Genomic DNA, 20,683 nt, shown 5'->3' on the forward strand with positions numbered 1-20,683 from the left:
GTTATGACTCTCAGGTCAGTGATGTGTGTGTGTTATCACACTTATATTCCAGTTATGGCTCTCAGGTCAGTGATGTGTGTGTGTTATCACACTTATATTCCAGTTATGGCTCTCAGGTCAGTGATGTGTGTGTGTTATCACACTTATACTGCAGTTATGGCTCTCAGGTCAGTGATGTGTGCGTGTTATCACACTTATACTGCAGTAATGACTCTCAGGTCAGTGATGTGTGTGTGTTATCACACTTATATTCCAGTTATGGCTCTCAGGTTAGTGATGTGTGTGTGTTATCACACTTATATTCCAGTTATGGCTCTCAGGTCAGTGATGTGTGTGTGTTATCACACTTATACTGCAGTAATGACTCTCAGGTCAGTGATGTGTGTGTGTTATCACACTTATATTCCAGTTATGGCTCTCAGGTCAGTGATGTGTGTGTGTTATCACAATTATATTTCAGTTATGGCTCTCAGGTCAGTGATGTGTGTGTTATCACACTTATACTGCAGTTATGGCTCTCAGGTCAGTGATGTGTGTGTGTTATAACACTTATACTGCAGTAATGACTCTCAGGTCAGTGATGTGTGTGTTTTATCACACTTATACTGCAGTTATGGCTCTCAGGTCAGTGATGTGTGTGTTATCACACTTATACTGCAGTTATGGCTCTCAGGTCAGTGATGTGTGTGTGTTATCACACTTATACTGCAGTAATGACTCTCAGGTCAGTGATGTGTGTGTGTTATCACACTTATACTGCAGTAATGACTCTCAGGTCAGTGATGTGTGTGTGTTATCACACTTATACTGCAGTTATGGCTCTCAGGTCAGTGATGTGTGTGTGTTATCACACTTATACTGCAGTAATGACTCTCTGGTCAGTGATGTGTGCGTGTTATCACACTTATATTCCAGTTATGGCTCTCAGGTCAGTGATGTGTGTGTGTTATCACACTTATACTGCAGTAATGAGTCTCTGGTCAGTGATGTGTGTGTGTTATCACACTTATACTGCAGTAATGACTCTCAGGTCAGTGATGCGTACGTGTTATCACACTTATATTCCAGTTATGGCTGGGGTTCTTCCTGCGCTCAGCAGATCTTTAGTAAAATTGTTTTTTTTGTAGATTCATTTCCTCTAACTCATTAAAAGATGACAAATGTTTCTGCTTCTTTGTTTTGGGGGAGAAAAAAAAATAAAAGCATATATTGAAATTGTTTCTAACCTATCTACTTTTGTGCTAAAGATTTCAGCTGGCATATTAATTTAGCTCGAGAAGCGAAGAGTAGCCTACATCTCCCTTCTCTATTCAATACAACAAAAGGTGACAGGCAGTGAGGGCCGGTGATTATACGCATTAGAATAACTAAACATAATACAGCAAGAAACGGCAAAAAAATTATTAAAGACTTAAACCCCTTTAAATGTAAAATACACGCTTTTATCTATTCACATAACAGCCTTTTATATTGGGACACAAATGGTCAAATAAGAGTCTAGCAAACAGAACCGTCTCCGAGGCAGGATGCGCTTTGCGCTGCGAGCGGGATGGGTGAAGTGAGTGAAAGAGCTGACAATGCATAATGCAAACAATAGTTCTGTGAGGCATCAGTCTATCTGTACACAGAACTGTATTTATATATGACATAAAATTATGATATATCTGCCGATATAAACTATGTGGTTTTCCCCAAATCGGCAGATTGCTGTGCAAACGCTGGCTTGGCTCTCCCAGGTCATAATGTTGTAACAAAGCCGCTCCCAAGGTGTGGGCACATTCTTGCTAAGGACTCTGCAACGCATACACGGTATTCACAGCCATAACGTGCGCACTAGTCTAACAGTAGGGTCCTCTGAGCTCTGGGAGAGAGATGTCAGGTTCACAGGGAAATGTCACTTTAACGTTACAGTGATAAAAGCTCAGAGATCGTCATGTGCAATAACAGACAATATACAGGAGGGAGGAGAGAAGTCACAGATAAAGTACGATACTTTGCAGGGAACGAGGGATGCAGGCCTGATAATACTTCCTGCTGCTGGGAATTAAAGAGTTAAAAGATGAACTTTATAAGAACTGTGTGGCTTCTAATAAATCCCTTAGACTGAATACATATTAAACTGAGTTTATAACATGATTTAATGTAAAAAAAAATAAAAAATTATATATATATATATATATAATTATTTCATGTTCATTGCATTTCTTTGTATTATTCATGGTTACATGCACTTTATTGCTTTTGTGCATTCATAATGTTTTTTAATTAAAATGCAGCCGGTTGGGTCTGATGGAGGACTAATCATGCGACATAAACAGCCGGCAGGCGTTGGTATTGCGCTCACCATACGATGGCATTTTTCGCTTTCTCTGTCTGTTTTTTTAAAGAATAAAGGAAGGAAGTGGAAAAAGCAGGAAAATAGTTTCCGGCGCCCACATAAAGGGTAACAAAACCTAAAGCAAAACGAAACGCTGCCCGCCGACTAAATCAGACCGGCGGCCAACTTGCCGTGGTAACATTGGGCCTGATTCAGAAATGAACGCTAACTAATTTGTACGCAGCGGTTGTTGGAAAATATGCCAATGTTGCAGCCACCCACGATTTGTATTGAGACGCCCACCAGCGGCTTCACAAATCCAAGCAGATGCGTACAAAGACGCAGCTTGATCGCAGGTCAATCAATTATCGGGTTTACGGTTAAACCTGTGGTCATGAAGAATGGCTGCCGGAAACTGAGACACCGCAGCCATTTTCACTCTGTAAGGGATCGCAGTCGCAGGCACTCATTCCGAAAATGGTTAGCGACACACCTGCGATTGAGTCGCCACCTCCTTGTTCCTGCCCACAAACAGTCCCTGTCTGTGAGCGACAACGAAAATGAAACTTGGCACATGCGCAGTGCAATTCATACGCAGGCGCCGATTACAGATAATCGCTCAAACTGTGCAAACATCGGCGTTACATCCATCAGGCACTGCAATGTTGTCTTCTGTACAGAGACGCCCACCCCCGCTGCCTCCCCCAAACACTGACTACCTGTCACTCACTTTGCCAAAAAATCCTTGGCGCAAGCGCCGTCTCAAGCCCATAGCCGCACATGTGCATTGTGGCTTTCGCCCATGCACATTAGGGAAAAATCACTGCGCTGCGTCCGATATCGACACTGTGCGCACTTCTGAATAAGGCCCTTTGCATTATGACACAGCACAAAACATAAGAAATGCTATTACATAATATGTTACAATAATTACACAGCAATAACGTACCGTTCAGCAATGACCTCAAGAGGTGGCGTTCCCTGCGCCCAGCTCCTCACCATCCAGGCTGTATCAAACGCTGCCAGAAATCCTCGGGCACAGCCCGTCCCCATGGGCCAGAAAGGCTGCAGGAAAGATACACACGTGATAACTGAAATAGTCATCAGGAATTCCCAAAACAGAGAGGGGATATGTATGTAAGAGAGGGGGACCTGTATGTAAGAGAGGGTGACCTGTATGTAAGAGAGGGGGACCTGTATGTAAGAGAGGGGGACCTGTATGTAAGAGAGGGGGACCTGTATGTAAGAGAGGGGGACCTGTATGTAAGAGAGGGGGACCTGTATGTAAGAGAGGGTAACCTGTATGTAAGAGAGGGTGACCTGTATGTAAGAGAGGGTGACATGTATGTAAGAACGGGGGACCTGTATGTAAGAACGGGGGATCTGTATGTAAGAACGGGGGACCTGTATGTAAGAGAAGGGGACCTGTATGTAAGAGAGGGGGACCTGTATGTAAGAGAGGGGGACCTGTATGTAAGAGAGGGGGATCTGTATGTAAGAGAGGGGGACCTGTAGTGTAAGAGAGGGGGACCTGTATGTAAGAGAGGGTGACCTGTATCTAAGAGAGGGTGACCTGTATCTAAGAGAGGGTGACCTGTATCTAAGAGAGGGTGACCTGTATGTAAGAGAGGGTGACCTGTATGTAAGAGAGGGTGACCTCTATGTAAGAGAGGGTGACCTGTAGTGTAAGAGAGGGTGACCTGTAATGTAAGAGAGGGTGACCTGTATGTAAGAGAGGGTGACCTGTAGTGTAAGAGAGGGTGACCTGTAATGTAAGAGAGGGTGACCTGTATGTAAGAGAGGGTGACCTGTATCTAAGAGAGGGTGACCTGTATGTAAGAGAGGGTGACCTGTAGTGTAAGAGAGGGTGACCTGTAGTGTAAGAGAGGGTGACCTGTATGTAAGAGAGGGTGACCTGTATGTAAGAGAGGGGGACCTGTAGTGTAAGAGAGGGGGACCTGTATGTAAGAGAGGGGGACCTGTATGTAAGAGAGGGGAACTTGTATGTAAGAGAGGGGACCTGTAGTGTAAGAGAGGGTGACCTGTATGTAAGAGAGGGTGACCTGTATGTAAGAGAGGGTGACCTGTATCTAAGAGAGGGTGACCTGTATCTAAGAGAGGGTGACCTGTATCTTAGAGAGGGTGACCTGTATGTAAGAGAGGGTGACCTGTATGTAAGAGAGGGTGACCTGTATGTAAGAGAGGGTGACCTGTATGTAAGAGAGGGTGACCTGTATGTAAGAGAGGGTGACCTGTATGTAAGAGAGGGAGACCTGTATGTAAGAGAGGGTGACCTGTATGTAAGAGAGGGTGACCTGTATGTAAGAGAGGGGAACTTGTATCTAAGAGAGGGTGACCTGTAGTGTAAGAGAGGGTGACCTGTATGTAAGAGAGGGTGACCTGTATGTAAGAGAGGGTGACCTGTATCTAAGAGAGGGTGACCTGTATGTAAGAGAGGGGAACTTGTATGTAAGAGAGGGTGACCTGTATGTAAGAGAGGGTGACCTGTATGTAAGAGAGGGTGACCTGTAGTGTAAGAGAGGGTGACCTGTATGTAAGAGAGGGTGACCTGTATGTAAGAGAGGGTGACCTGTATGTAAGAGAGGGTGACCTGTATCTAAGAGAGGGTGACCTGTATCTAAGAGAGGGTGACCTGTATGTAAGAGAGGGGAACTTGTATGTAAGAGAGGGGACCTGTAGTGTAAGAGAGGGTGACCTGCATGTAAGAGAGGGGACCTGTAGTGTAAGAGAGGGTGACCTGTATGTAAGAGAGGGTGACCTGTATGTAAGAGAGGGGAACTTGTATCTAAGAGAGGGTGACCTGTAGTGTAAGAGAGGGTGACCTGTAGTGTAAGAGAGGGTGACCTGTATGTAAGAGAGGGTGACCTGTATCTAAGAGAGGGTGACCTGTATGTAAGAGAGGGGAACTTGTATGTAAGAGAGGGTGACCTGTATGTAAGAGAGGGTGACCTGTATGTAAGAGAGGGTGACCTGTAGTGTAAGAGAGGGTGACCTGTATGTAAGAGAGGGTGACCTGTATGTAAGAGAGGGTGACCTGTATGTAAGAGAGGGTGACCTGTATCTAAGAGAGGGTGACCTGTATGTAAGAGAGGGGAACTTGTATGTAAGAGAGGGGACCTGTAGTGTAAGAGAGGGTGACCTGCATGTAAGAGAGGGTGACCTGTATCTAAGAGAGGGTGACCTGTATGTAAGAGAGGGTGACCTGTATGTAAGAGAGGGTGACCTGTATGTAAGAGAGGGTGACCTGTAGTGTAAGAGAGGGTGACCTGTATGTAAGAGAGGGTGACCTGTATGTAAGAGAGGGTGACCTGTATGTAAGAGAGGGTGACCTGTATCTAAGAGAGGGTGACCTGTAAGTAAGAGAGGGGAACTTGTATGTAAGAGAGGGGACCTGTAGTGTAAGAGAGGGTGATCTGCATGTAAGAGAGGGTGACCTGTATGTAAGAGAGGGTGACCTGTATGTAAGAGAGGGTGACCTGTATGTAAGAGAGGGTGACCTGTATCTAAGAGAGGGTGACCTGTATCTAAGAGAGGGTGACCTGTATCTAAGAGAGGGTGACCTGTATCTAAGAGAGGGTGACCTGTATGTAAGAGAGGGTGACCTGTATGTAAGAGAGGGTGACCTGTATGTAAGAGAGGGTGACCTGTATGTAAGAGAGGGTGACCTGTATGTAAGAGAGGGTGACCTGTATGTAAGAGAGGGTGACCTGTATGTAAGAGAGGGTGACCTGTATGTAAGAGAGGGGAACTTGTATCTAAGAGAGGGTGACCTGTAGTGTAAGAGAGGGTGACCTGTATGTAAGAGAGGGTGACCTGTATCTAAGAGAGGGTGACCTGTATGTAAGAGAGGGTGACCTGTATGTAAGAGAGGGGAACTTGTATGTAAGAGAGGGTGACCTGTATGTAAGAGAGGGTGACCTGTATGTAAGAGAGGGTGACCTGTAGTGTAAGAGAGGGTGACCTGTATCTAAGAGAGGGTGACCTGTATCTAAGAGAGGGTGACCTGTATCTAAGAGAGGGTGACCTGTATCTAAGAGAGGGTGACCTGTATGTAAGAGAGGGTGACCTGTATGTAAGAGAGGGTGACCTGTATGTAAGAGAGGGTGACCTGTATGTAAGAGAGGGTGACCTGTATGTAAGAGAGGGTGACCTGTATGTAAGAGAGGGTGACCTGTATGTAAGAGAGGGTGACCTGTATGTAAGAGAGGGTGACCTGTATGTAAGAGAGGGTGACCTGTATGTAAGAACGGGGGACCTGTATGTAAGAACGGGGGACCTGTATGTAAGAGAGGGTGACCTGTATGTAAGAGAGGGTGACCTGTATGTAAGAGAGGGTGACCTGTATGTAAGAGAGGGTGACCTGTATATAAGAGAGGGTGACCTGTATGTAAGAGAGGGTGACCTGTATGTAAGAGAGGGTGACCTGTATCTAAGAGAGGGTGACCTGTATGTAAGAGAGGGTGACCTGGATGTAAGAGAGGGGGACCTGTATGTAAGAGAGGGTTACCTGTATGTAAATGCCTGTGCAGAGCAAATAACTATAGAATACCATTTAGCGTTATGTAACAGCTCACCTCTATTACACATCGCTGACTGGCCAGACTGTGCAAGGTAAAGTCTCATTGGCCGTTTGGTAGTTTTTCTCTCCGGCAAGTATGGACACGGACAAGCTGACACTGATTCTATGGCACGTGCGGGCACTGACTCTATGGCACGTGCAGGCACTGACTCTATGGCACTGACTCTATGGAACGTGTGGGCACCGACTCTATGGCACGTGTGGGCACTGACTCTCCGGCACGAGCGGGCATTGACTATACACCTTTAAAGAAGTCCACAAACCTCAAGCAAGCTGTCTCCGACTAGAGCAACCAGAAGATGGTGGCCATGGCGTTCCCTGACCAGGGCAGCGTTTTCCGATGCATACATAGAGGTGAAATCGAACATGGCCACGTCCGGCTGATCGTAATGGTTGATTGCAAAGTCCAATGATGGTAACTGGTAATTAGTTGCGAAGTCTGCAGCTTCTCGTGCGTAGGACTGCAAGCTGTCCTGGTCCACGTTCTCTGCGCACAGGAGCATCTCCGCATCAGCATAGTCCTATAAAGACATCAATATGTATCTGAGATAGGCACAGAGGACTGACTGGCACAGGTCTCACTATAAGCTGGCATAGAGGACTGACTGGCACAGGTCTCACTATATCTGGCATAGAGGACTGAATGGCACAGGGCACACTATATCTGGCATAGAGGACTGAATGGCACAGGTCTCACTATATCTGGCATAGAGGACTGAATGGCACAGGTCTCACTATAGCTGGCATAGAGGACTGAATGGCACAGGTCTCACTATATCTGGCATAGAGGACTGAATGGCACAGGTCTCACTATATCTGGCATAGAGGACTAACTGGCACAGGTCTCACTATATCTGGCATAGAGGACTGAATGGCACAGGTCTCACTATATCTGGCATAGAGGACTAACTGGCACAGGTCTCAAATCTGGCATAGAGGACTGAATGGCACAGGTCTCACTATAGCTGGCATAGAGGACTGAATGGCACAGGTCTCACTATATCTGGCATAGAGGACTGAATGGCACAGGTCTCACTATAGCTGGCATAGAGGACTGAATGGCACAGGTCTCACTATATCTGGCAAAGAGGACTAACTGGCACAGGTCTCACTATATCTGGCATAGAGGACTGAATGACACAGGTCTCACTATATCTGGCATAGAGGACTAACTGGCACAGGTCTCAAATCTGGCATAGAGGACTGAATGGCACAGGTCTCACTATAGCTGGCATAGAGGACTGAATGGCACAGGTCTCACTATATCTGGCATAGAGGACTGAATGGCACAGGTCTCACTATAGCTGGCATAGAGGACTGAATGGCACAGGTCTCACTATATCTGGCATAGAGGACTAACTGGCACAGGTCTCAGTATATCTGGCATAGAGGACTGACTGGCACAGGTCTCACTATATCTGGCATAGAGGACTAACTGGCACAGGTCTCAAATCTGGCATAGAGGACTGAATGGCACAGGTCTCACTATATCTGGCATAGAGGACTGAATGGCACAGGTCACACTATATCTGGCATAGAGGACTGAATGGCACAGGTCTCACTATATCTGGCATAGAGGACTGACTGGCACAGGTCTCAAATCTGGCATAGAGGACTGAATGGCACAGGTCTCACTATATCTGGCATAGAGGACTGAATGGCACAGGTCTCACTATAGCTGGCATAGAGGACTGACTGGCACAGGTCTCACTATATCTGGCATAGAGGACTGAATGGCACAGGTCTCACTATAGCTGGCATAGAGGACTGACTGGCACAGGTCTCACTATATCTGGCATAGAGGACTGAATGGCACAGGTCTCACTATATCTGGCATAGAGGACTAACTGGCACAGGTCTCAAATCTGGCATAGAGGACTGAATGGCACAGGTCTCACTATAGCTGGCATAGAGGACTGAATGGCACAGGTCTCACTATATCTGGCATAGAGGACTGAATGGCACAGGTCTCACTATAGCTGGCATAGAGGACTGAATGGCACAGGTCTCACTATATCTGGCATAGAGGACTGAATGGCACAGGTCTCACTATAGCTGGCATAGAGGACTGACTGGCACAGGTCTCACTATATCTGGCATAGAGGACTGAATGGCACAGGTCTCACTATATCTGGCATAGAGGACTAACTGGCACAGGTCTCAAATCTGGCATAGAGGACTGAATGGCACAGGTCTCACTATAGCTGGCATAGAGGACTGAATGGCACAGGTCTCACTATATCTGGCATAGAGGACTGAATGGCACAGGTCTCACTATAGCTGGCATAGAGGACTGAATGGCACAGGTCTCACTATATCTGGCATAGAGGACTGACTGGCACAGGTCTCACTATATCTGGCATAGAGGACTAACTGGCACAGGTCTCAGTATATCTGGCATAGAGGACTGACTGGCACAGGTCTCACTATATCTGGCATAGAGGACTAACTGGCACAGGTCTCAAATCTGGCATAGAGGACTGAATGGCACAGGTCTCACTATATCTGGCATAGAGGACTGAATGGCACAGGTCTCACTATATCTGGCATAGAGGACTGAATGGCACAGGTCTCAAATCTGGCATAGAGGACTGACTGGCACAGGTCTCACTATAGCTGGCATAGAGGACTGAATGGCACAGGTCTCACTATATCTGGCATAGAGGACTGAATGGCACAGGTCTCACTATATCTGGCATAGAGGACTGAATGGCACAGGTCTCACTATATCTGGCATAGAGGACTGAATGGCACAGGTCACACTATATCTGGCATACCGGACTGACTGGCACAGGTCTCTCTATATCTGGCATAGAGGACTGACTGGCACAGGTCTCACTATATCTGGCATAGAGGACTAACTGGCACAGGTCTCAAATCTGGCATAGAGGACTGAATGGCACAGGTCTCACTATATCTGGCATAGAGGACTGAATGGCACAGGTCACACTATATCTGGCATAGAGGACTGAATGGCACAGGTCTCACTATATCTGGCATAGAGGACTGAATGGCACAGTTCTCACTATATCTGGCATAGAGGACTGACTGGCACAGGTCTCACTATAAGCTGGCATAGAGGACTGACTGGCACAAGACTCACTATATCTGACATAGAGGACTGACTGGCACAGGTCTCAAATCTGGCATAGAGGACTGACTGGCACAGGTCTCACTATAGCTGGCATAGAGGACTGAATGGCACAGGTCTCTCTATATCTGGCAGAGGACTGAATGGCACAGGTCACACTATATCTGGCATAGAGGACTGACTGGCACAGGTCTCACTATATCTGGCATAGAGGACTGACTGGCAGGTGTGTCCCAGGTATCGGAGCCCATGGCTGTACAGGCAGGCAGGTGTGTCCCAGGTATCAGAGCCCATGGCTGTACAGGCAGACAGGTGTGTCCCAGGTATCAGAGCCCATGGCTGTACAGGCAGACAGGTGTGTCCCAGGTATCAGAGCCCATGGCTGTACAGGCAGGCAGGTGTGTCTCAGGTATCGGAGTCCATGGCTGTACAGGCAGGTGTGTCCCAGGTATCAGAGCCCATGGCTGTACAGGCAAGTGTGTCCCAGGTATCGGAACCCATGGCTGTACAGGCAGGCAGGTGTGTCCCAGGTATCAGTGCCCATGGCTGTACAGGCAGGCAGGTACAGGCAGGTGTGTCCCAGGTATCAGAGCCCATGGCTGTACAGGCAGGCAGGTGTGTCCCAGGTATCGAGCCCATGGCTGTATAGGCAGGCAGGTGTGTTCCAGGTATTAGAGCCCATGGCTGTAGAGGCAGGTGTGTTCCAGGTATTGGAGCCCATGGCTGTACAGGCAGGCAGGTGTGTCCCAGGTATCAGAGCCCATGGCTGTACAGGCAGGCAGGTGTGTCCAAGGTATCAGAGCCCATGGCTGTACAGGCAGGCAGGTGTGTCCAAGGTATCAGAGCCCATGGCTGTACAGGCAGGCAGGTGTGTCCCAGGTATCAGAGCCCATGGCTGTACAGGCAGGCAGGTGTGTACAGGTTTTTTTGGTATTACTGACATTATGCCTAATTTACATAATAGTTAAGGCAATTTTTTTTTCATAATAAAGTGTTATATGATAGAAGAGATGGGGATCAGACTCAGCTACTTACATTCAGAATAAAGTGTTATATGATAGAAGAGATGGGATCAGACTCAGCTACTTACATTCAGAATAAAGTGTTATATGATAGAAGAGATGGGGATCAGACTCAGCTACTTACATTCAGAATAAAGTGTTATATGATAGAAGAGATGGGGATCAGACTCAGCTACTTACATTCAGAATAAAGTGTCATATGATAGAAGAGATGGGGATCAGACTCAGCTACTTACATTCAGAATAAAGTGTTATATGATAGAAGAGATGGGGATCAGACTCAGCTACTTACATTCAGAATAAAGTGTTATATGATAGAAGAGATGAGGATCAGACTCAGCTACTTACATTCAGAATAAAGTGTTATATGATAGAAGAGATGGGGATCAGACTCAGCTACTTACATTCAGAATAAAGTGTTATATGATAGAAGAGATGGGGATCAGACTCAGCTACTTACATTCAGAATAAAGTGTTATATGATAGAAGAGATGGGGATCAGACTCAGCTACTTACATTCAGAATAAAGTGTTATATGATAGAAGAGATGGAATCAGACTCAGCTACTTACATTCAGAATAAAGTGTTATATGATAGAAGAGATGGAATTAGACTCAGCTACTTACATTCAGAATAAAGTGTTATATGATAGAAGAGATGGGGATCAGACTCAGCTACTTACATTCAGAATAAAGTGTTATATGATAGAAGAGATGGGGATCAGACTCAGCTACTTACATTCAGAATAAAGTGTTATATGATAGAAGAGATGGGGATCAGACTCAGCTACTTACATTCAGAATAAAGTGTTATATGATAGAAGAGATGGGGATCAGACTCAGCTACTTACATTCAGAATAAAGTGTTATATAATAGAAGAGATGGGGATCAGACTCAGCTACTTACATTCAGAATAAAGTGTTATATGCTAGAAGAGATGGGGATCAGACTCAGCTACTTACATTCAGAATAAAGTGTTATATGATAGAAGAGATGGGGATCAGACTCAGCTACTTACATTCAGAATAAAGTGTTATATGATAGAAGAGATGGGGATCAGACTCAGCTACTTACATTCAGAATAAAGTGTTATATGATAGAAGAGATGGGATCAGACTCAGCTACTTACATTCAGAATAAAGTGTTATATGATAGAAGAGATGGGGATCAGACTCAGCTACTTACATTCAGAATAAAGTGTTATATGATAGAAGAGATGGGGATCAGACTCAGCTACTTACATTCAGAATAAAGTGTTATATGATAGAAGAGATGGGGATCAGACTCAGCTACTTACATTCAGAATAAAGTGTTATATGATAGAAGAGATGGGGATCAGACTCAGCTACTTACATTCAGAATAAAGTGTTATATGATAGAAGAGATGGGGATCAGACTCAGCTACTTACATTCAGAATAAAGTGTTATATGATAGAAGAGATGGGGATCAGACTCAGCTACTTACATTCAGAATAAAGTGTTATATGATAGAAGAGATGGGGATCAGACTCAGCTACTTACATTCAGAATAAAGTGTTATATGATAGAAGAGATGGGGATCAGACTCAGCTACTTACATTCAGAATAAAGTGTTATATGATAGAAGAGATGGGGATCAGACTCAGCTACTTACATTCAGAATAAAGTGTTATATGATAGAAGAGATGGGGATCAGACTCAGCTACTTACATTCAGAATAAAGTGTTATATGATAGAAGAGATGGGGATCAGACTCAGCTACTTACATTCAGAATAAAGTGTTATATGATAGAAGAGATGGGATCAGACTCAGCTACTTACATTCAGAATAAAGTGTTATATGATAGAAGAGATGGGGATCAGACTCAGCTACTTACATTCAGAATAAAGTGTTATATGATAGAAGAGATGGGGATCAGACTCAGCTACTTACATTCAGAATAAAGTGTTATATGATAGAAGAGATGGGGATCAGACTCAGCTACTTACATTCAGAATTACCCCTTTATCCAGCAAACTCTGCTTTTTTGCGGTCATCACAAAGTAATGTGTACTGTCCTTATAATATACAATGTTTTCAAGATCGATCCCTGAAACCAGAAGACAAAACACATTAATGTGGAAACGGAGAGGGTGGAAATGAAATCAGCTATATGGGATGTGCCTATTGTAGAATGTATATATAGTATAGCAGTCTGTAAATGCTGACTGATGACTCCAATATACTACTGGCGCTATCAAACGTCCATTGTAAGAGGGATAATTCCTACTTACTGGATGTTCTCTCACAGATGTCGCTGCAGCTCTTCAAGTGCACAATCCCATTTCACACTGGCAGCCATTATGTAAGCTGAAAGTATTCACATCACTGAGGCATGAGGCCCCTTGTGTCTCAGAGACTTTACTAGTTCCAAGTAAATAGATAAGCATTGGTCCAGCTCACAAAATGGCTGCCTCTACTGTATGCAGGTAACAGGTCTCCTGACATACTCTGTGCTGCTGGATGACCCTGATTCATCTGCTATACAACTCTCAGGTGGAAATTAGTCCTGTACCTAAACGAAACTAAGCTGAGCAGAGATAGTTATTTGCAGAGTAATAACCTGTTGCTTTTGCAGAGTGTGCAGCACATTGTAACACAGAAAAGATGCTAATTATAGGACATAACGTGCTGAGACAGAGAGCTCTACATGCAGTGGGTGTCGGAAGAGAGAGTTCTTGTGTCATGTAAAGGCCACTTGTGTTCTGCTCATTCCACCTGATAACATAACAAGCTCGGGATGAGCGAGAGCCATCACTTGTCACCTGCTGCTGCTGTGTACTGTGTGCTGCTGTGTACTGTGTGCTGTTGCGGCTGCTGTGTGCTGTGTACTGTGTGCTGCTGCTGTGTACTGTGTGTTGTGTCTGCTGCTGTGTACTGTGTGCTGCTGCTGTGTACTGCCGCGGCTGCTGTGTACTGTGTGCTGCTGCAGCTGCTGTGTACTGTTAGCTGTGTGCAGTGTGCTGCTGCTGTGTACTGTGTGCTGCTGTGGCTGCTGTGTACTGTGTCCTGTGTGCTGCTGTGTGCTGCTGTGTACTGTGTGCTGCTGTGGCTGTTGTGTACTGTGTGCTGCTGTGTACTGTGTGCTGCTGTGTACTGTGTGCTGCTGTGGCTGTTGTGTACTGCGTGCTGCTGTGTACTGTGTGCTGCTGTGTACTGTGTGCTGCTGTGTACTGTGTACTATGTGCTGCTGTGTACTGTGTGCTGCTGCGGCTGCTGTGTACTGTGTGCTGCTGCGGCTGCTGTGTACTGTGTACTGTGTGCTGCTGTGTGCTGCTGTGGCTGCTGTGTACTGTTAGCTGTGTGCAGTGTGCTGCTGCTGTGTACTGTGTGCTGCTGTGGCTGCTGTGTACAGTGTGCTGCTGTGGCTGCTGTGTACTGTGTGCTGTGTGCTGCTGCAGCTGCTGTGTACTGTGTGCTGCTGTGTGCTGTGTGCTGCTGTGTACTGTGTGCTGCTGCGGCTGCTGTGTACTGTGTGGTGCTGTGTCCTGTGTGCTGCTGTGTCCTGTGTGCTGCTGTGTCCTGTGTGCTGCTGTGGCTGCTGTGTACTGTGGCTGCTGTGTACTGTGTGCTGCTGTGGCTGCTGTGTACTGTGTGCTGCTGTGGCTGCTGTGTACTGTGTGCTGTGTACTGTGTGCTGCTGTGTACTGTGGCTGCTGTGTACTGTGTGCTGCTGTGGCTGCTGTGTACTGTGTGCTGTGTACTGTGTGCTGTGTGCTGCTGTGGCTGCTGTGTACTGCTGTGGCTGCTGTGTACTGTGTGCTGCTGTGGCTGCTGTGTACTGTGTACTGTGTGCTGTGGCTGCTGTTTACTGTTAGCTGGTAAAATGAATACAAACCTGTTTCTTCCTTCAAGTCTTGAAAGAATTTCTGATTGAAGATGAAGGCGACGCCACTAATCTCCTCCACTTTGGCTTCCGCTGTCGTGTTTCTGTTAATGAAGTTGGCAGTAATGGCAATTGCAAGTTTTCCTCTGAACTCTTTTCTTCTGAATCCTGCATGGAAACATCGGCTGCTGTTATTATCATTATTCTGGGATTATAAAGCACAAAAGTGCACAGGGACAAAGTACAAACAATAAAAGCAGACCTGATGCAAAGAGTGAGGTGGGCACTGCTAACGAGAGAGCTTTCAGTGTAGTGCATTATGGGCCTGACAGTGCGACGCGGCCAGGCCCCCAATGCGACCCGGCCAGGCCCCCAGTGCGACACGCACATGCCCCCAGTGGGACCCCGGACAGGCCCCCACTGAGACCCGGACAGGCCCCCACTGCGACCCGGACAGGCCCCCAGTGCGACCCGGACAGGCCCCCAGTGTGACCCGGACAGGCCCCCACTGCGACGCGGACAGGCCCCCAGTGTCACACGGACAGGCCCCCAGTGTCACACGGACAGGCCCCCACTGCGACGCGGACAGGCCCCCAGTGTCACACGGACAGGCCCCCAGTGTCACACGGACAGGCCCCCAGTGTCAGGACGCTCTGTAACGAGGATCACAGGAATAATGCTGAGAGCTGTGTGTATGTGGAGTATGGGGAAGAGACAGCCAATGGGGGATATAAGGAGTAAACACACAATTATTTTACATCTACATTTTTTAGGTTTCAGGCAGTGATAATAGGACTCCTATTTTGGGTCACACTTCTTCATATGTATTATGTATTTATTTATTATGTATTATGTATTTATTTATTATGTATTTATTTATCATTTATTATGTATTTATTTATTATGTATTATGTATTTATTATGTATTATGTATTTATTTATGTATTATGTGAGAAAACATTAATTTGTAAAAAGTGACTCTGTGAAGCAAATGAAACCTTTATAAGATTGCAGCGTGCAGCTTCCTCATACAGCTAATTACATTATACATTACCCTGAGTGCTGAATAATAAGTCATACACCCAATGTCCTGTCCCGCCCTGCAGCACCACAGGAAATGCGCCAAGGCTCCACTGCCAGCACCAGGATCAAGCAATCGTTCCCTGACAGCTCACACCCCAGACACATCGCCCACCGGCAGGGGCTCATCATCTATTCCTGAGACACCTCCTGCATAATTATATATAGCCAGCAATGTACAGGGAGGGCAGGTACATAATGTCATAGTCAGGCATGGAGCGGGCTTCTAGCTGGCAGCTGTGACTAATATAAGTGGAATCTGTGATGTGTCCATGCTGGAAATGACAGATCCGCTGGGATAAATTAGGAAAGTGGCAATCAGGCCACTGGGGTATCTATAGGTATCATACACACTCTACATATTAATATATTTAATCAGTAACACAAAGGGCGCATAGCACCAAAGTGACAAGGTAAAGCGATGGTGTCTGTGTGATAATGCAGTGCAACGGGGCCATGGCCGGGCCAGACACCTGCAAATCATACAGGATAAGTAACATCAGTCCGGGGGCTTGGGAGGACCTGGGGTACGATGGGCCCAAACCTTACCAGAACTATACAAATATTCCTGCATCAAATTGGAGATTTCACTCCATGTGTAATCCTGCTAAACCTAGACAGGGAGCGGCACTACCAGGTGACACTGGCAGCTCCTCCCTAGGGCAGTAGGTGGCGATCCATGTGAAGGATCCCTGCTGCCGACCGAGGCAGATGGGAAGAGGGAACGACACTACCACTGTCATTGGGGGCAGCACTCAATAGCTCCATAAGTTCCCCCCCATGCCAGCAGCTGGTGCCACGTGAGAGCACTACAAGTCGGTGTGCCAAACCATTGGCGTCCTAGGCAACCACCAACACCTAATATGGGGGTCTAAGGCAAGAGGATGAACTACTCAAAACAGTAGGGGATTTGGCCGCCTATGAGGTAAGTGTAGGGTCCTTTTGGGAGCTGCCCTGTGTAAGGGACCGCGCCAAAAAGTTGAAGGACAAGAGAACGGGAGATAGCCCCCCTCCTGCATGGCCAATCACCAGGGACTTTCTGCCGTTTATAACTGTGTTCCAATACAAGTATTTCCCTGGTGGTCCAGTGGAGAGAACCGGTCCACACTGCCATCCTCTCCGGTGACCTCCCCCACCAGAGGGGGACTGCCACTGTGTACCGGCTCTTCTTATCTGCTGCACCTGTGCCCCGGCCGGGGCTGTGTCTCCACTGGGGGCTACTGGGACCAGCCGGTGTTACTGACACAGAAGCCAGTGCGTCGGCCCACAGGTGCAGGGTGATGGAGCGGCCGGTGTGAGCGGTAAAAAGGCAAACAAAACAACTAAATCAGCTGATGAGGCAGCTGATAACGTGCGCAGCTCCTAGGGCACCAAAACAAAACTGGCTACATGAGGCATGGGGTGGGTATAAGGGGCAGGAGGAGCCTGTGCCGCTTCTTCAAACTTAACTATTTGGTGCCTGGGCTTCTCCAGCTAAACCTATACCTCCATGGTGTCCAGTGTCCCCATGGCAGAGAAGAGAAAACAGATGTGTGGGCCAGCCCTATTATTAAAGGGACTGATGGGTTTATTTACTAAGCGTCGGGTATTAAAACCCAGTGATTCCTATTGTGTTTATGCCCCAAATGTAAAAGGACAATGCTCTTAATAGCCGTGTTTTGCTAGTAAAATCATTGCCCTATTAAAATTTCGGGCATGAACACAATCAGAAGCGCTGGGTTGTAAATCTCAGACCAAATGTAATGTTTAGAAAATGTGAGAGTTTAGCAGTAGCCTCTCTCACTATCACATCGGTCACTATCACATCGGTCACTATCACATCTCTCACTATCACATCGGTCGAGTTGTATTTTTAAAATAGGAAAAAATCAGGATGAGAGTTTAAACCGTGAGAGTCTGAAAACCATTCGAGTTTGTATGTTCTGAGACCCTATTTCATTGGCTGAGTTTGTATGTTCTCAGACCCTATTTCATTGGCCGAGTTTAAAAAGTGTCAGCGGTTACTCTCACATTTTCTATACTCTCACCCTATTACATTTGGCCCCTCGAATCTTAGTAAATAAATCCCTGATGCTTTTTGGGTTCTGTTTAATATATTGGACTTAATCATACATATTTACTAATTACAAACAGTACAAATGGAGTATATCAGAACTGGAGTAGAAAAGCTCAGCATAACCTGGGATTACGAACTGCTGTGTAGCCGGCGGTTTCTATTCCCATTTCATACACGGATACACTGCCAAAAGACTAAACAGTTCTATCCCAACAAGACAGAGGCGGCCTTTCAGCCAGTGCATCCTGTGATCGCTCGAATCTCACCTTCCAGAGTGTTTCTGCGTCCATCCGCACCAATAATCACGTCAAACTCGTATTCTGATAATGGGTGGTCCTGGGGGAGGTATTCTGCCCGCCAGCCTATTTCTGGGGAAGGAAAGAACCATTTACATACATTGGATCTGCATGTGCTCTGTCCAGACACAGAAAATACACGTCCATTATATTCTGACCTATCCAACAGGTGAGCAGATCTGACTGCACTTGTGTTTCTATGTGATCGCTGGGGACAGACGGAGACATCCCTTAGGAAAGCATTTTAGCAGCACATTTTACAGTCGTGATGTACCAAGCGGGAGTCGCGGCCTATAGCAACCAATCAAATTCCAGCTATCATTATGTAGAATCTACTAGATAAATGATAGCTAGGAGCTGATTGGTTGCTATGGAAACTTCTCCATTTTAGGATGGATAGCGTCAGCCTGTTTGCTTGTCCGATAGCGAATCTTATGAATCCTCCGTTATCAATTACTTCCGTTTTCAGATCATTTCTTTACCAACTTCTCTAAAACAGCTGCCTAAACAAACGTTTGTGTCCCATGCACGCCGGACAAAATCCACAAACCTGGGCAAAACCGTATTAGTGTCAACACTCTGAGACGCTTTTCTATAGCAATAAATTCCAGACAGTTTCCAGCACAAATCGCCATCTAATACGGAGTGGACACAACACGCCAGATTTTCTTATTACACATTGTGAAAAAAAACCTCGGGGCATGACAGGGGTATTACGTCGTGCTTACAGGCTACAATGTAATGCCCGCTGCTAGCCGTGGATCTCAGTTTCAGTTGCTCATGTTACAAAGCGTATATACTGTGCAAGGAGCTAACCAGGCGGTTTTACAATGCGAGTCGCTGGGAGAAAGCAGTCAGACAGTAATCTTAATATGACAATTTCTTCTAGTGCAAACCCCCCCAGAAAAGACAAGTACTTTGTTTTTCCTGGTCTTCGGGCGGCTCCAGGAGTTTGACAAATTCTACGTTGACGTGGATCTCTATCCCGTGCAGGAGGGCGATCTTAAATAGCATCAGCTGCAGCTGCCAGATACCTGGAAGAAATAAGAGATTTAGTGACAGCCCTGGCACCATATTGTGTCTCAGTTCTCATACATGAATGGTAAATCCTAACCTGGGTACACACCTGAACAACGCACTGTAACGCTATATCGCCGTACACGGACACGCTCTGCCATAATAAATACCACAGATTCTACAACTATGACAGGGTCAATAATCCTGGCTGTCAGATGTCTACCCAGTGTGTTTCCGCCCTATCCATGTATCAGTCATGTACAAGGTCAGTATAAGGTAATATATAGTGTAATTAGCAGTAACCTGGTACAGAGCAAACGACTCAGTATTGGATATGACGACAACTGCGGCGGGCATGTCATCAGGGGTGTCGGGAGGGGGGCATTTCACCTCAGGGGTGTGGGGCAGGCATGTCACCTCCTGGGCGAGGAGGAGGGCATGTCACCTCAGGAGTGTGGGGCAGGCATGTCACCTCAGGGGTGTGGGGCAGGCATGTCACCTCAGGGGGGTGTGGGGCAGGCATGTCACCTCAGGGGGGTGTGGGGCAGGCATGTCACCTCAGGGGTGTGTGGGGCAGGCATGTCACCTCAGGGGTGTGGGGCAGGCATGTCACCTCAGGGGTGTGGGGCAGGCATGTCACCTCAGGGGTGTGTGGGGCAGGCATGTCACCTCAGGGGTGTGTGGGGCAGGCATGTCACCTCAGGAGTGTGGGGCAGGCATGTCACCTCAGGAGTGTGGGGCAGGCATGTCACCTCAGGGGTGTGGGGCAGGCATGTCACCTCAGGGGGGTGTGGGGCAGGCATGTCACCTCAGGGGGGTGTGGGGCAGGCATGTCACCTCAGGGGTGTGTGGGGCAGGCATGTCACCTCAGGGGTGTGGGGCAGGCATGTCACCTCAGGGGTGTGTGGGGCAGGCATGTCACCTCAGGGGTGTGGGGCAGGCATGTCACCTCAGGGGGGTTTGGGGCAGGCATGTCACCTCAGAGGGGTGTGGGGCAGGCATGTCACCTCAGGGGTGTGTGGGGCAGGCATGTCACCTCAGGGGGGTGTGGGGCAGGCATGTCACCTCAGGGGTGTTGGGGGGGGGGGGCATGGACGGCAATGGGCCCCAGGGAGCAGATACATGGCGGCGGAATGTGTCTTTTGTCATCATTCATGGCAGCCGGCGCGGAAGTCAGGGTACTCTCCGTGAAGGGGATTAGACATTACAGTTACGGTAACTTAAGCCAGTAACTGCACAGAGTGCGCATGCGCAGTACGGGATGCAGACACCTGATCTGTCCCCAGAGCTGTCCTCAGGCACGCCACGCCCCTCACTGCCACACGCTCCGCCCCCATGCCAGGCAGGCAGCGCTATCAT

At 47.1% G+C, this 20,683-nt stretch overlaps 1 protein-coding gene across 1 annotated transcript in view; it reads right to left on the minus strand.

Moving 5' to 3' along the window:
- The window catches only part of MICAL2 (microtubule associated monooxygenase, calponin and LIM domain containing 2), a gene marked incomplete at its 3' end in the record, with an annotated part of 301,381 nt that overhangs the window by 130,585 nt on the left and 150,113 nt on the right, over nucleotides 1-20,683 (minus strand). The window contains exons 4-9 of the mRNA XM_088460527.1: nucleotides 19,225-19,341; nucleotides 18,278-18,379; nucleotides 14,888-15,043; nucleotides 12,999-13,099; nucleotides 7,181-7,438; nucleotides 3,267-3,382 (exon numbers count right to left, since the gene is read on the minus strand). Of these exons, the coding sequence (XP_088316653.1) occupies nucleotides 3,267-3,382; nucleotides 7,181-7,438; nucleotides 12,999-13,099; nucleotides 14,888-15,043; nucleotides 18,278-18,379; nucleotides 19,225-19,341 (850 nt within the window). The remainder of the gene's footprint in view (nucleotides 1-3,266; nucleotides 3,383-7,180; nucleotides 7,439-12,998; nucleotides 13,100-14,887; nucleotides 15,044-18,277; nucleotides 18,380-19,224; nucleotides 19,342-20,683) is intronic.

The sequence above is a fragment of the Taudactylus pleione genome, unplaced genomic scaffold (genome assembly GCF_031769625.1).
Source record: "Taudactylus pleione unplaced genomic scaffold, aTauple2 ptg000047l, whole genome shotgun sequence".
In the NCBI taxonomy this organism is placed as follows: Eukaryota; Metazoa; Chordata; class Amphibia; order Anura; family Myobatrachidae; genus Taudactylus; species Taudactylus pleione.